Source organism: Ursus americanus, chromosome 28 (genome assembly GCF_024610735.1).
Source record: "Ursus americanus isolate L20-20 chromosome 28, mUrsAme1.1.p, whole genome shotgun sequence".
In the NCBI taxonomy this organism is placed as follows: Eukaryota; Metazoa; Chordata; class Mammalia; order Carnivora; family Ursidae; genus Ursus; species Ursus americanus.
Window position 1 is genome coordinate 23,210,793 of NC_142154.1, and position 14,540 is coordinate 23,225,332.

The following is a 14,540-nucleotide window of genomic DNA, read 5'->3' on the forward strand; positions in this document are numbered from 1 at the left end:
GCAGCAAAGGATAAGGAAAGGAGAGGGGGGAGGAGTAACCACCTGTAAAATTCAAACGGGAGTGATATTTCTTTCTAGCTTCCACTAACATCATTTTCTAAGGAAAGAATACAGCACGAATTGCCCAATGCCGCTCTGAGACTTTCAGCTAATAACAAGAAGACTGACAGGTGACAGCAAACACATCTCTTCATTTCTTAGTGTGGCAAAGAGACTGGGTGCCTCAGAAGTGAGTTCCTCAAGAATGCCCTTCTTGGTTCTCTTGTCTGGCAGAAAATGAGTGTTTAAGCAGATGCCCACCACAGAGATACTGCCATGAACAGGGTGCTCTCAGCAACATGGAATTCTTCCTATATTTGCTTCTATAAATGCTGTCATGCTTCAGTCTCCTGAGTTGCTCTAATAGCCTTTCTACATTTTATTCCCTCAAAAATCAGCAATCCCTGATGGCTAATGATTTTGAACATTTTTTCATGTGTCTGAAATTCAAATCAAAACCACACTGAGATACCATCTTATGCCAGTTAGAATGGCAAAAATAGACAAGGCAAGAAACAACAATTGTTGGAGAGGATGTGGAGAAAGGGGATCCCTCCTACATTGTTGGTGGGAATGCAAGGTGGTACAGCCACTCTGGAAAACAGTGTGGAGGTCCCTTAAAAAGTTAAAAATTGAGCTACCCTATGATCCAGCCATTGCACTACTGGGTGTTTACTCCAAAGATACAGACGTAGTGAAGAGAAGGACCATATGCACCCCAATGCTCATAGCAGCAATGTCCACAATAGCTAAATCATGGAAGGAGCCGAGATGCCCTTCAACAGATGACTGGATTAAGAAGTTGTGGTCCATATATACAATGGAATATTACTCAGCTATCAGAAAGAACGAGTTCTCAACATTTGCTACAACATGGACGGCACTGGAGGAGATAATGCTAAGTGAAATAAGTCAAGCAGAGAAAGACAACTATCATATGATTTCTCTCATCTATGGAACATAAGAACTAGGATGATCGGTAGGGGAAGAAAGAGATGAAAGGGGGGGTAATCAGAAGGGGGAATGAAACATGAGAGACTATGGACTCTGAGAAACAAACTGAGGACCTCAGAGGGGAGGGGGGTGGGGGAATGGGATAGGCTGGTGATGGGTAGTAAGGAGGGCACGTATTGCATGGTGCATTGGGTGTTATACACAACTAATGAATCATTGAGCCTTACATCAGAAACCGGGGATGTACTGTATGGTGACTGACATAATATAATAAAAAAATCATTAAAAAAAAAAAAGAAGTAGAAAACAGCCAACATGAAACCTATAAAATATTATTTTTTAATAAACTTATTGAATATCATAAAAAGAATCAGCAATCCCTGAAGCTTGTATGTGTGTATGTGTGTGTGTTTGTGTGTGCATGTATGTGCGCATAGGCACATGTGCATAGTCACGTGTGCATGCAGCTTTGACATAGTTCTCTGTCTAGCCCAGACTGGGAATCCCCACCCCCAGACTCACCATTTGCATCATGGGAATACTCTATGCCAGACACAGTGCATCTTCGGAAAACCATCTTATTCTCAGTTAAAGTGCCAGTTTTATCTGAGAAGATATACTGTATCTGCCCTAAGTCTTCCGTGATGTTCAGAGCTCGACACTGCAGCTGCGAGTCCGTTTCTTCATCATACAACTCTATATCCTGATTAATGAAGTACACCTGGCATACTTTAACAATTTCAATGGAAACATACAAGGAAATTGGGATCAAAACCTGGAAGACATAAGGCATACACATGAACAATTATGAGGACGAGGGAGCTGCAGAAGTAGTCCAAACTATTCAAATGACAAATGACTACAACCACAAGTAAGCAGGGACTATACTGTACCTTTAAGAGCTTAACCAGGTTGGTTTAGAGTCAGTATTGGAAAAGTACTATGATACTGGCAAAGAGTTTAAACTAGGAGAGCCTATGGTGTCACTGCAGAGCGGAAATCCACTATCATGTCTGAGGAATGGTAACCATGGCTTGGATAGAAGCAAGCATTTTCGTATTACTAAGTTGTGCTTGAGAGAAGCTAGGAAAGGAAAGAGGAGAGAGAAAGAGAAAAAAACACATGGCACAGTCAGAGTCCTCATAAGCAAAGTCACTCACACCACAGCAGCACTTGGCCCCCAAGGCTCTCCCAGCAACAAGAGCTGCCCATCCCATGGACACAACCCCACAGTTCGGAAGAGACGGTCTTTCCAGAGGCTGGTTGTGTTGAAGGACAATATCTGGGATCTTATACAATACAGAGCAAAGGGAAGAGGGCTTTGAGGAGAATATTCACAGTTATACTTGGACAATTTAAGAATAATCTTCATGAAGTCAATGTTTAATTTGGGGGGGGGATAACAGTATTGAACTGATGTTCATGGGCTCAGAATACCATATCCAGACAGACTAACTGGGTTCTCCTGGTAACTTAATGTGAATGCAACACCTACGACAGTACCACACCTACTGTAGGTACTACTACTACTACAGAGCTAGCACGGAATCTGCATTCATAAAAAAGACTAATTTGGAGAGTTCCTGCTGTATGAAACACACGTGATAAAGACAGCTCTCCTTGTAGGCAAAGTTGAAGCAGAGGTCCTCCTTCACTTTGTGTTCCTAAGATGACACTCACTGCCCCTTCTCAGATTCTCAGTTAGTGCTGGGGAGTTGTTCATAAGGCATGTGAACTATAATGCTAACAGTAATAGTAATAAAAAATAATAAAAACCAATACTGCAAAATGCAATGTGATATCCTGAGTTGAATCCTGGAACAGACAAAGCACATTAGCACAAAGACTAGTAGAATCCAAATAACATCTAGAATTTAGTTCATGGCAAAGTATCAAAGTTGGTTTCAACCATGTACCATAATAATGTAATATGTTCACACAGGGGACTCTGGGTAAGGGACATATGGGGACTCTCTGTACTATTTTTTGCAACTTGTCTGTAAATCTTAAAATTATCCCAAAATAAAATTTAGGGTTTTTTTTAAAGAAGCAATTGAACGGGAAAAACAAAACAAAACAAAAACCCAAACACAATGATCCAAAAACCAACCCTGCAAGGCCTAAGAATCTTAGGAACAGCAAAGGAGAATGTTAACTTGAAAAGCACCCAAAAAAGACCCTATAGATAAATTAGGTGGAAAAGTAAGCAGCAGCACATTAGGCAGGTATATTTGTGGTCCACCCAGATGCAGAATTTATAGGACATTCTTAGCAGAGTATGATGACTAAGTTCTTACCAGAAAAGTAAAGCAATTATCGTACGGTACTTAGTACTGTTACCTGCAGAACTATTATCATTGTCAAAAACGAGTAAACTGCAGCTGTGACTGGGGATAAAGAGCTGCCGTCAGACTCAGGGACATCAAATAATGATTTCTTCTCTTGATACCGCCGTACCCACAGTCCGTGTCCTACAGCAATGTTCAAAAAGAAACATCATTCATCCAATAGGAAAATAAGACACTGATAGTGCAAATTAAAGCAAAACTGTAAGACCATGGACACAGGCACATTGGGTCTCATTAGCCTGCCTTGCCACGTAAGAAAGCAAAAGCGCATGGCAGGTAGTGTTGGCACCCACGATCAGACTGCTGGAAGGCACTGGTTCTTGGACTCTTCCTCACATCAGGCATTTCCCATTGTTGGCACTGAAAAGCACACCGGTCATGAGGCAGAAATTGGGTATGTGCTGGCAGCTACTAATGGGAAATCCCCAAAAAAGAATTTCCCAGTGTGTGCCTCACAAAATACCAGTCTCGTCGGTAGGCCCTGGATACTGCCCATTATCGACCCTTGCTACAGATTCAAACTGCACATGTCATGGACTATCAGATGCCAATGGCAGTGCACATTATTTTATCAACTGTGTCCCACACCTGATAATAGAAGCCCTTTGCATGTCCCATACACCTATGTCTTTCACCAGTGAGCTCCAAGACCACGTCACACCCATCTGCTTCATGATGGTAGCTGGGCAGGGGATGTGGTGGAGATCATTTACCCAGAGCCTCAACACAGTTCCCTGCAAGGCATTCCCACAGCAGCATGCTAGGTCTGGAGGCCATCAAAGGCTGGAGAGCACCAGAGCCCATGTGCAATCTAACTGCTAATCCCTTCTTAGGACCCAAATACTTTTTTTTTTTTCTTTTCTCATGGAGCTCTTATTAGAGCATTTGTGCTTTTCCTGCTATGTTATTCTCAGTTTATCACCAGATTACTAATACTTCTGCTGGAATCATTATTACTGGTGTGATTAAGCCATTCTTCCAACCAAGAAGTTGCAAATTAACATTGAAAGTTGAAAAATAACATTAGTTTGTCAAGCTCATTCATCTAGGCATCTCTAACATGGCCTGTGCTGATGCAAGCAGGCCTTGAGTCTAAGTGCATGAAAAATGCGTGTTTTAACTTCAGAGTGCTGGGTCAGAATGAGTCGTCAGCAGCCCACTGGGCTCACCTGGAGGCTGTCCAGCAGTGCCCTCTTATTCGTGACCCATGAAGGAGACTTACCGACCGCAGAAAACAGAGACATACAAACGAGGAGGAGGACACACCACAGCACATCGCAGTTCATCTGCCTCTCAAGCTGGCTGCGCTTGTAACGGGGCCCGCTGTTGTTCAGCAGAGCCTTGGTTTCATGTCCTGTACGGGCGGGGAGCAGGAGAAGCGTGGTAAATCGATGCCCAATAGCGGAGCGACGGTGCGCCCCAATGCATGGACTGAAGTACAGTGCTGCCATCCAATCATGCTTACAGGATAAGCTCAGTCAAAAATGCAGGGTATGAGATGAATCCCAAATACGTAACAACCATGGAGAAACAATGGAAAGAAATAAGCGAAAATGCTGAGAGGGAACGGTTTTGGTTGAGATTCTATTAGAAATTTTGCTTCTTTCTGTTTTCCGGGTTCTCTAAATTTTTATGATGGCTATGTGCTACTATGATAATCAGAAAAGAAAAGGAAAAAAAAGAACAAGGAGAAACGTTCAAGGACACACAGCACCAGTGGCAAGCCAGCAGTGTCACAGACGGCATGTGCCACGGCCAATGCCTACCTGCATAGATGACAATGCCAACAACAGCTTCCGTGTTTCTGATGGTACATCCTCGCAGCAGCAGGTTTTCTTTATACAGCCCGGCCTTTTTCCCATTGTCGTGTATGCTGTCGAGGAAAAGGTGGCATGCATCATGTGGGTGCTTATGTGTACCCCGTGTCTCAAGGAGCACTACCTTGGGGAAGGAAGGCCTGGACGCTGGGAAGGGGAACAGGGAACTCCAGGAGTAGGTGGCTTGTTTCTGTGGATCTCTACAATAGCTGAGAGGGCGCTGGTGCTCACTAGTAACTGGGCTTCTAGAAGTATCTCAACAGCCTGATGTTTGTTTATTTTGTCCATGGGCTTTTGAAGTAGTAAGATGGATAGGTCTGTGCCCCCAGTTCCCGACACAGGCTCCTAAAATCCCTGGTACGTAGGGGTGCGAGCAGGATCTTTTGTTCTAGTGCTTAGTCTTTGACCCCAGTTCCCAGCATGGGACTCCTAAAACTCTTGTAATTTCCCAAGTGATAAGAGCACCAGGAGCATCTCTGAACCCAGTTTTTCCTGACATTAGGATACTAAATCCTTTTTAATTTCCTGGGTGAGAGTATCTTTCGTTCTTATGAAGCCACTCTGGGTGGGCTCCTGGATGGGGTTTAGTCACCAGAAAAACGAAGCCATGACTAGAAACATAGGGTTTTCAGCCTCATGTTTCATTCTCTAGAGAGTGCAGAGGGGCTGGAAATTAAGTGAAAAATTGATCGTGCCTATGTGATGAAGCCTCCATAAAATCCCAATAATATGGGGTTCAGAGAACTTCTGGGGTAGTGAACACACAGAGGTGCTGGAAGAGTGGTATGCTCAGAGAGGGCACAGAAGCTCTGCACCCCTTCCCACATTCCTTGCTCATGCATCTTTTCCATCTGGCTCATCCCCTACATCCTTATCATATTGTTTTATAATAAACTGGTAAACAGTAGGCAAATTCTTTCCTGAGTTCTGTGAGATGCTCTAGCAAATTAATTGAACCTGAAAAGGGGATTGTGGGAACCTCTGATTTACAGCAGATCAGTCAGGAGGCCAGGTGACAGCCTGAACTTGTAGTTGGCACTTGAAGTGAGGAAGTCTTGTGGGACTGAGCCTTAACCTTAGGAACTGACACTGTATCCAGGGAGTATCAGAATTGAGTTAAATTACAGGACACCCAGCTGGTGTCACAGAATTGCTTGATATGTAGGAAAAACCCACATGTACGAATTGGTGTCAGCATCACAGGCTTGTTTTCATCATAGGGACAGACCACAGCTAGAGAGGGCAGACCTGGGAACTGTGAGACTGAGGTAGAAGTTGGCCAGGGAAGTTGGCTACGTGGTCTCATGTCCATTTCCTGTTCATGACAGAGAACACTGCTCCTCATCAGTACCTTGTGTTGTCACAAATACACAAAGTTTTCTTTTTCTTTAAGTTTTAATTTAAATTCCAGTTAACATACAGCATAATAATAGTTTCAGGTGTATAATATAGTGATTCAGCACTTCCATACATCACCGGTGCTCACCACAAGTGCACTCCTTAATCCTCATCACCTATTTAACTCATTCCCTTTCCAACCTCCTCTCTGGTAACCATCAGTCTGTTCCTATAGCTAAGAGTCTATTTCTTGGTTTGCCTGTCTCTTTCTTTTTTCCCCCATGCTAATTTTTTTGTTTCTTAAGTTCCATGCATGAGTCAAATCATATGGTATTTGTCTTCCTCTGACTGACTTATTTCACTTAGCATAATACACTCTAGCTCCATCCACAATTGTAGATACTGCTGCTATAAACATTGGGTCCATGTATCTCTTTGACTTAATACTTTTGTATTCTTTGAGTAAATGCCTAGTAGTACAATTGTTGGATCCTAGGGTAGTTCTATTTTTAACTTTTTGAGGAACTTCCATACTGTTCTCAAGAGTGGCTACAATAGTTTGCATTCCCACCAACAGTGTAAGAGGGTTCTCCTTTCCCCACATCCTCACCAACACCTGTTGTTTCTTGTGTTGTTAATTTTAGCCATTCTGACAGGTGTGAGGTGATATCTCATTGCAGTTTTAATTTGCATTTCCCTGATGATGAGTGATTTGAGCATATTTTCATGTGTTTGTTAGCCATCTGCATGTCTTCTTTGGAAAAATGTCAAGTTGTGTCTTCTGGCCAATTTTTAATTGGATTATTGGTTTTTGGGGTGTTGATTTTGATAATTCTTCAGAGATTTTGGATATTAACCCTTTATCAGATATGTCATTCACAAATATCTTCTCCCATTCCATAGGCTGTCTTTTAGTTTTGTTGATTGTTACCTTTGCTGTGCAGAAGCTTTTTATCTTGATGAAGTCCCAATAGTTCATTTTTGGTTTTGTTTCCCTTGCCTTGGGAGACATATCTAGTAAGAAGTTGCTACAGCTGATGCCAAAGAGGTTACTGCCTGTGTTCTCCTCTAGGATTTTAATGGTTTCCTGTCTGACATTTAGGTCTTTAATCCATTTCAAATTTATTTTTGTGTATGGTGTAAGAGAGTGGTCCAGTTTCATTCTTCTGCACGTTGCTGTCTAGTTTTCTTCACACAATTTGTTGAAGAAACTGTCTTTTTTCCATTGGATATTCTTTCTTGCTTTGTCAAAGATTAGTTGACCATAGAGTTGTGGGTCCAATTCTAGGTTTTCTATTCTGTTCCACTGACCTATGTCTGTTTTTGTGCTAGTACCACACTATCTTGATCACCACAGCTTTGTAATATAACTTGAAGTGTTTAATTGTGATGCCTCCAGGTTTACTTCTGTTTTTCAAGATTGCTTTGGTTATTTGGGATCTTTTGTGTCCCACAAAATTTTAGGACTGTTTGTTCTAGCTCTGTTTAAAAACTGCTGTTGGTATTTTGATAGGGATTGCATTAAATGTGTAGATTGCTTTGGGTAATACAGACATTTTACAATGTTTGTTCTTCCAATCCATGAAAATGGAATGCTCTTCCATTTCTTTGTGTCCTCTTCAATTTCTTTCATCAGTGTTTTGTAGTTTTCAGAGTATAGGTCTTTCATCTCTTTGGTTAAGTTTATTCCTAGTTACCTTATTCTTTTTGGTGCAATTGTAAATGGGATTGATTTCTTAATTTCTATTTCTGCTTCTTCATTATTGGTGTATAGAAATGCAACAGATTTAGAAAAGGGAATGGTATTGGTTTCAACAACATTTTCTATGTTCTTCTTATAAAAAGTCATTAAGTTATGAGAAATATTAATATATTAAATTTGAAATGTAAATTCTATTTTATGAATTGGGTTTCCTCGCTATTTTGAGTTGGAGGGATAGTCCAAGTTTAAGCTACTGGTTTTCAAACTTGTCCTCTTGATCCACTGAAGATGTTCTCGTCATCCATACTGGCCAGAATCACCCTATGCTAGGATCACACTGGAACAGATCTGGTCCTGGAGCCTGATGAACACACAAGGGGAGGACTTGGAGGCTTCCAGAACTAGAGCAGGGCCCCAGCCTAAGCTACACCAGGCAGTGCCACCAAAGTGAACTTCAGAAAAGCCACCTTCTCGCATCATCAGTAGACAGCCTCCCCACCCCTCCCACACACACATAGCCCAAACTCCTCTGTGGTTCTTAAACCTCACCAAGAACACCTGCAGGTGTTTTCCCTCCCACCCCTAACACTGTGTCACTGACATGGAGAGTAGAATTGGTCTGGGGAGTATAGGGTCAGAGGAAGCACACAAGGTTTCTGGGGAAACAATACTTCCTACCACATCTGGACCCTGTCATGAGGAGCAGGACAAACATTCAATCTCTGACACAACCCACGTTCTTCACAACCAGGGAAATGAATATATTTGCTGGTAAAGAAGAGAGGCTAAATCATAAAGACAAAGCCAAAATTCATGCTAGGGGTATGTATTTTCCACAAGCCTGTTATTTAACTGCTACGACATCAATTCTTCTGCAGTAGGCATGCAAAGGAACACAGGGGGGGTATTCAAACAACACTGTGTCAATGCCCCCCCCCCTTGGCAATTCCAGGACAGGTTTTTCTTTAAGAAAGATTGAAGACTGGAAATCTCATTGTTGGCTAATGCATCAAGATACCAGCGTGCATAAGATGGTACACACAAAACACCATTCCCACGTCTGGAATGAGAGGATGTCTGTGGCCACAGTTCTCTTGGCTGAACATGGAAACTATTTCCGAGGGACAATAGTAAAAAACAAAGTTTCAGTCAAACTTTGTCATTCTTATTCAGAATAAAAGAGGAAGTCAATAGAAACAAAAATATTTTATACTGATCTTTCTTTGACATAACATACATTCTTCAGCGATACTGTGCTTTCTAATCAGACCATGCCAGACTAGAGCTGGTTACTAGCAGGTGTACAGGCCTATGAAGACTGCTGTCATAAGGACAGGCAGTGCATGGACATGAATGGCCTTTTCTGAGTGAATGGTCCCGGAGCTGTAAGCTGGAACAAGGCAGGTCAAGCTCCAGCAGGACAGCTGAAGAATTAGGGAAAAGCTGAAGCCCTGCCTTGGACTTCTGAGAGGAAAAGTACTCTCTGGGGGCAGAACAGGCCCAGGGCCAAGCAGATATGAGGCCTGATTCCAGGAAGACACACCCCATCAAGTTGTTCTCAACACCTACCTCTCTGTTATGGGTTGAGGTGTGCTCTCTGCCCTGGAATTCATTTGCTGAAGTCCTAACCCCCAGTACCTGAGAATGTGATCATATTCGGACACAGAGTCTTTAAAAAGGTAATTAAGTCAAAATGAGGTCATACGGGTGGGCTCTAACCCCATGACTGGTGTCCTTATAAAGAGAAATTTGGACACAGAGATAGACAAGTGTAGAGGTTAAGACCATGTGAAGACAAAGGAAGAAGATGGCCATCTGCATGCTAAGGAGAAAGACCTCAGGAGAAAGCAGTCCTGCTGACACTTTGACCTCAGACTTCCAGCCTCCAGAAATGTGGGATAATAAATTTTCTGTTGTTTAAGCTGCCTGATCTATGGCGAGCCTGAGCAAACTGACACATCCTTTAACATTTCATCTGAGCCTCTGAGAAGAGCTCCTCTAGTTCAAGTCTCCTGGCCTCCTGACCCATCAAACCAATCTCTTCTAAATCAAAACTACTCCAAAGTACAAGAGTGATGACAGAGCTGTTGGGTGAGAATGCCCTGTGCACTGGGAAGGGCCATGTGCAGGCTCCTAAGGAGATGGCAGAGTTCAGCTAATAAACATTCTGCCTGGCTGCTCTTGCTTAGGAGATGTCATGTCTCCCTATCAGCACTTGCTTTTGGTAATGGGTTTTGCACATCAAGGCTCATTCCTCCGAGCATATGAAGGTGCTGACAGGGACCAGCAACAGGGTAGCAATCCATCTGTTCAAACACAGAGGTGCAAGGTGTACTTGCTGCTGCCCAATTGTCCCCAGAGCCACGGGCAGTAAGGTGAGAGTTTGGGGACCTTGGGCAGCAGCCAGCAGCTCTTTCTCTTCCCAGGTCACATCACCTCCAGCACCTGGTCCCTCCTCTCTGCTCCACCCCAGATAGTGGTCCACCCTCACCCTGGTCACCCTGACCAGCATCCTTGGGTGCCCTTCTTGACCCCTCCTCCGTCATTTTTATACCCACTCAAATGTCAGTCCTTAATTTTACCCTCTTCCCTGGTTATTTCTTGAATCCACCTCCCTCTCCCTCCCTCTGTGCATCACCGCCCTAATTCAGGCTTCTAAGATTTCTCTGCTTACAGCCTGCAACACACCCCTTGCTGGCCTGGATGCCACCAGCCTTGGTTGCTCCTATCCATTTCTCACACAGTCACCAGAGCTTTCAGTGTGCACATCTCCTGGGTGCATCCTGTGTGAGCTCTTTACTTCTTCAGGCTTGACACACAGCCCAGCTGATTCTGCAGCACCTTTGTGGGCCCTTCCCATGCCAGCTTTGGGCTCCAGCCACCTCACAGTGCATGTCCTGCCCATGCTTCCTCTCATCCCAGTGCAGATGGTTAGCCTGGAGGAGCGTGGCCTGCTAGCCTGGGCTTATAGCCTTCAGGAAGGTTCTCTGGGTTAAGTGCCCCAGGCCATGCAGCCAGGAAACTCTGCAGTGTTCTCTGATGCCTCTTTGTTTGTGTCCACTTCTAAATATGAGCTCTTCAAATATTATTCTGCTCAGCACCCCTGATGTCTACCTCAGTGACTGGCAAATTCTGAAGGCTGCCTTGCCCTCAGCTTTAGGTTGGGTCCATCCAATGGTTATGTCAGAAGGACAGGGGAGTGAACACAGGCAAGAGACGACGAGGAGCTTATTCCCTGGCTCCTTCTGGGGAGTGAGCATTGGGTTGGGTGTGTCCCTAGACCAGGGCTATGAGCCCTCCTCAGGTGACCCGCTTGACATGAGTCCAGGTGGCCACACCTGCCCTGGGACCACCGGACCTCACAGTGGGGACAGCACAGCTGCTACTAACTCTTGTGGTCCCACCCACTCCTGCCTCAAATGACCTTAGTGAAAAGACCCCCCTCTACTTATGTGAATCTGAGTGCCAGATCTGTTGCCCCAGGGAACTCTGGGTTTCAGAGGCAGGGAGAAAGAAGTAATAGAGAATTCCTTCCACAGCCAGACTCTGGGCAGAATTTTAAGATAATAGTTGCTCAGGTTTTTGTTTATCTAATGTAAATGCAGAAATAACCCAATTGTTTTGTGCCAATGATGGATTTTCCTGAGATGTAAATATGTCAGTTAAAGGTGTCAAGGTAAAATAAATATTTTCCAGTTTTAATGAGTCCAGTTGGTGCAATTATAGTTCATTTCAATGTCTGGTGTTGGTAGTAAGTACATCTTGGACATAAGCCCACACGTAGCTCTGTCCAGACAGTGGGCTGGAGGGTGAGGGGCCATGAGGGCTCTCTTGTAACAGGTCCTGATGCTATTTCTTACAGGGTGACAGTGGTGGTGGACGGTATCACCTGCAGGGCAGGGAGGCTATCCTAACAAGCATGCCTAGGTTTGCAACGGCAGGTTCCCAGCCCTATGTGGTCATATAAGGCTCTGCAACATGCAGGGAGGGAGCTCAGGACTTACTCTGTGGAAGACTCTGGGATCAGAAATGGAACCTGGCTTTACAATTTGAAATGGAATTTTACACCAGACCAAACCAACCAACCTCTCTGCTTTATTCCTAAAGGCAAATGAAAATGTTTGATTGACTAGTGGCTTCAAAGGTCACCCACCATATGCCATGAAGTTGGCTGAGTACAGCTGAGCAGGGTGCCCTGAGCTGCTAGGGCACTCAGCCACTGAGCTGGTCTCCATTCACAGGGCGTCTCTGGGTGGCAATTCCTTGGGGCAGGGAGAGGGTGCCCGCAGGGGTGGAGAACAGGATTTTGTTTGTGCTTAACTGTGGGATCGTGTTAAACAACAGTGAGCATTAAGGTGCACTTGAATAATGAAGCTCCTAACACTTTTTTAAAAAAATGTTAACAGCTTGAGATACATTTCGCTTATAAAATTTACCCATTTAAAGTGTATGGTTGAGCCTTTTGTTTCCGTTTTTTGTATATTCACAGAGTTGCACAGCTATCACTACCAGCTAATCTCAGAACATATACATCACCCCAAAAAGAAACCCCATGCCCATTGGCAGTCACTCCCCATTCCCCTTCCACTCCCAAACCCTGACAATCACTAATGTACTTTCTATCTCTAAAGACGTTCCATTGAAGCCATTTCATCCCAGGGGTATCACATACCATGCCAACACCACTCTCTTGCATGACGTGTTCTAATTCACCTCATCCTTCCTTCACAGAGGTTAAAGGATTATTTGTAGTGTTGCTTTGCACATAGTGAATTTCTTTCTTTCTTAATTTCTAAATACATGATCTTACTTTTTGTTGGAATATTTTAAGCCTATCCTAGAATTTCTGTATTTCCTTACCTGTATACTAATAAAAACAGTAAAAAAAAAAAAAAAATTCACCTCATGCTTCACCCTTCACCCTTCATCTTTTCCTCCATTCTCATGTCAGCCACTGTTATTTCCAGCATTAGGAGGAAGCCACATTCAGAAATGCAGAATAACTTGCCCAGTGAGTGGACAAAGCCAGAATTCAGACTTGGGTCTTCTTGGTATAAACCCAAGCTTAGGTCAAAGTGCAAATGGCTAAAGTTCTGAGTTCAGATTGGCTGGCCCAAATATGAGTGAAACTGGTATTGTTGGTATAAATGGTGGCTGGGCTTGGCCTGGGCTCCCTGGACTGGAGTGAGGTTACAGGGCAGCAGCTGAGTCAAGGCTGAAGGGAGGCCATCTTCAGCAGATAACGAAATCCAGCAAACCAGCAAACCAGCAAACCAGGGAACTGGCTGCTGATCTGCTCCCTGGGCCTAAACTGCAGATCTACCACCCAAGTTAGCCCCACCCCTGAGCATAAGGGCCAGTATGGGAACTGGGGCCTCCCTTCTCTCAGGGGAGGAACAGGCCCCTCCCCCGATACTCCACTTATCTGCCCTCCTCTCCCCTCACTCTTCTTGAAGCACTTCAGCTTGGCTGGGGGGCAGGGCTGCTCATGCTTGTTGCACCACAGAGGCACCAGAGGGAGAAACTTTAACACACAGTCCCCTGAGCCCCACCTCCAGAGACCCTGCCTGAGTTGGCCTGCTGGGAGAGAGGCCCATCGGCACCCTGGCCTTCCAGTGGCCAATCCAAAATACCTGGCTTGGTGGAAATGGTAAATCACAACTAAATAACAGTCTAGGCATGCACTGGCCTGAACTGGCAGCATCTAGACCAGCAGGACTTGGGACCAGGCTCAGAGATGAGCCTCAGTGCAGGACAATTCGTTGGAAAAAGTAAGGAAAAAGCATGGCAAAACTAGAGAGCAAAGTAGGGAAAGATTCATGCAGCGGGGTGTTGCCCTTCCTGCCTTTCGTTCTCGGGAGACAGGCCAGTGAGGTCACTTACGATAGGAACGTTTGCTGGAGGCATCTGTTGGAGAAGCTGAGTAAGCCCGGCTGGCTGTGGGGCAAAATGACATCCACTCAAGCAGTCATCTTCCAAAGAAAGAAGTGGCTGCGGATGCCGAGTCAGCTGAGAGCTGGGCGTGGAGGGGGGGCGGGCACTGGGGGTGAGCAAGGAACCAGAGGATGCTGCCCCTCATTGATCACCAACTCCCCCACCTGAAAGTCAGCATTGCCCACATGGAGAGCTCCACCAGCCTGGCTTTTTGTTATCTTCTCTTTTCCTAATAAGAGTCCTTCCCCTTTCTTTGAGGCTTTCAACTCTGGTATGTTCTTCCTTTTTAAGCCACATTTCTAGAAAGAACAGTGGAAAAATATAATTCCTTTTCTATCTCCTACAATCTGGACTCTGCCCCTCTGGGTCTACACTTCGATGGTGTGGCTTTCCCATTCCTTGGGCTGC

The 14,540-nt window shown here is 44.5% G+C and overlaps 1 protein-coding gene across 3 annotated transcripts in view; it reads right to left on the reverse strand.

Moving 5' to 3' along the window:
- ATP10A (ATPase phospholipid transporting 10A (putative)) overlaps positions 1 to 14,540 on the reverse strand; it is a 187,809-nt gene that overhangs the window by 42,372 nt on the left and 130,897 nt on the right. For all 3 annotated transcript variants that reach the window (XM_045795328.2, XM_087856734.1, XM_045795327.2), the window contains exons 4-7: positions 5,108 to 5,214; positions 4,564 to 4,695; positions 3,334 to 3,464; positions 1,516 to 1,768 (exon numbers count right to left, since the gene is read on the reverse strand). In XM_045795328.2, the coding sequence (XP_045651284.2) occupies positions 1,516 to 1,768; positions 3,334 to 3,464; positions 4,564 to 4,695; positions 5,108 to 5,214 (623 nt within the window). The remainder of the gene's footprint in view (positions 1 to 1,515; positions 1,769 to 3,333; positions 3,465 to 4,563; positions 4,696 to 5,107; positions 5,215 to 14,540) is intronic.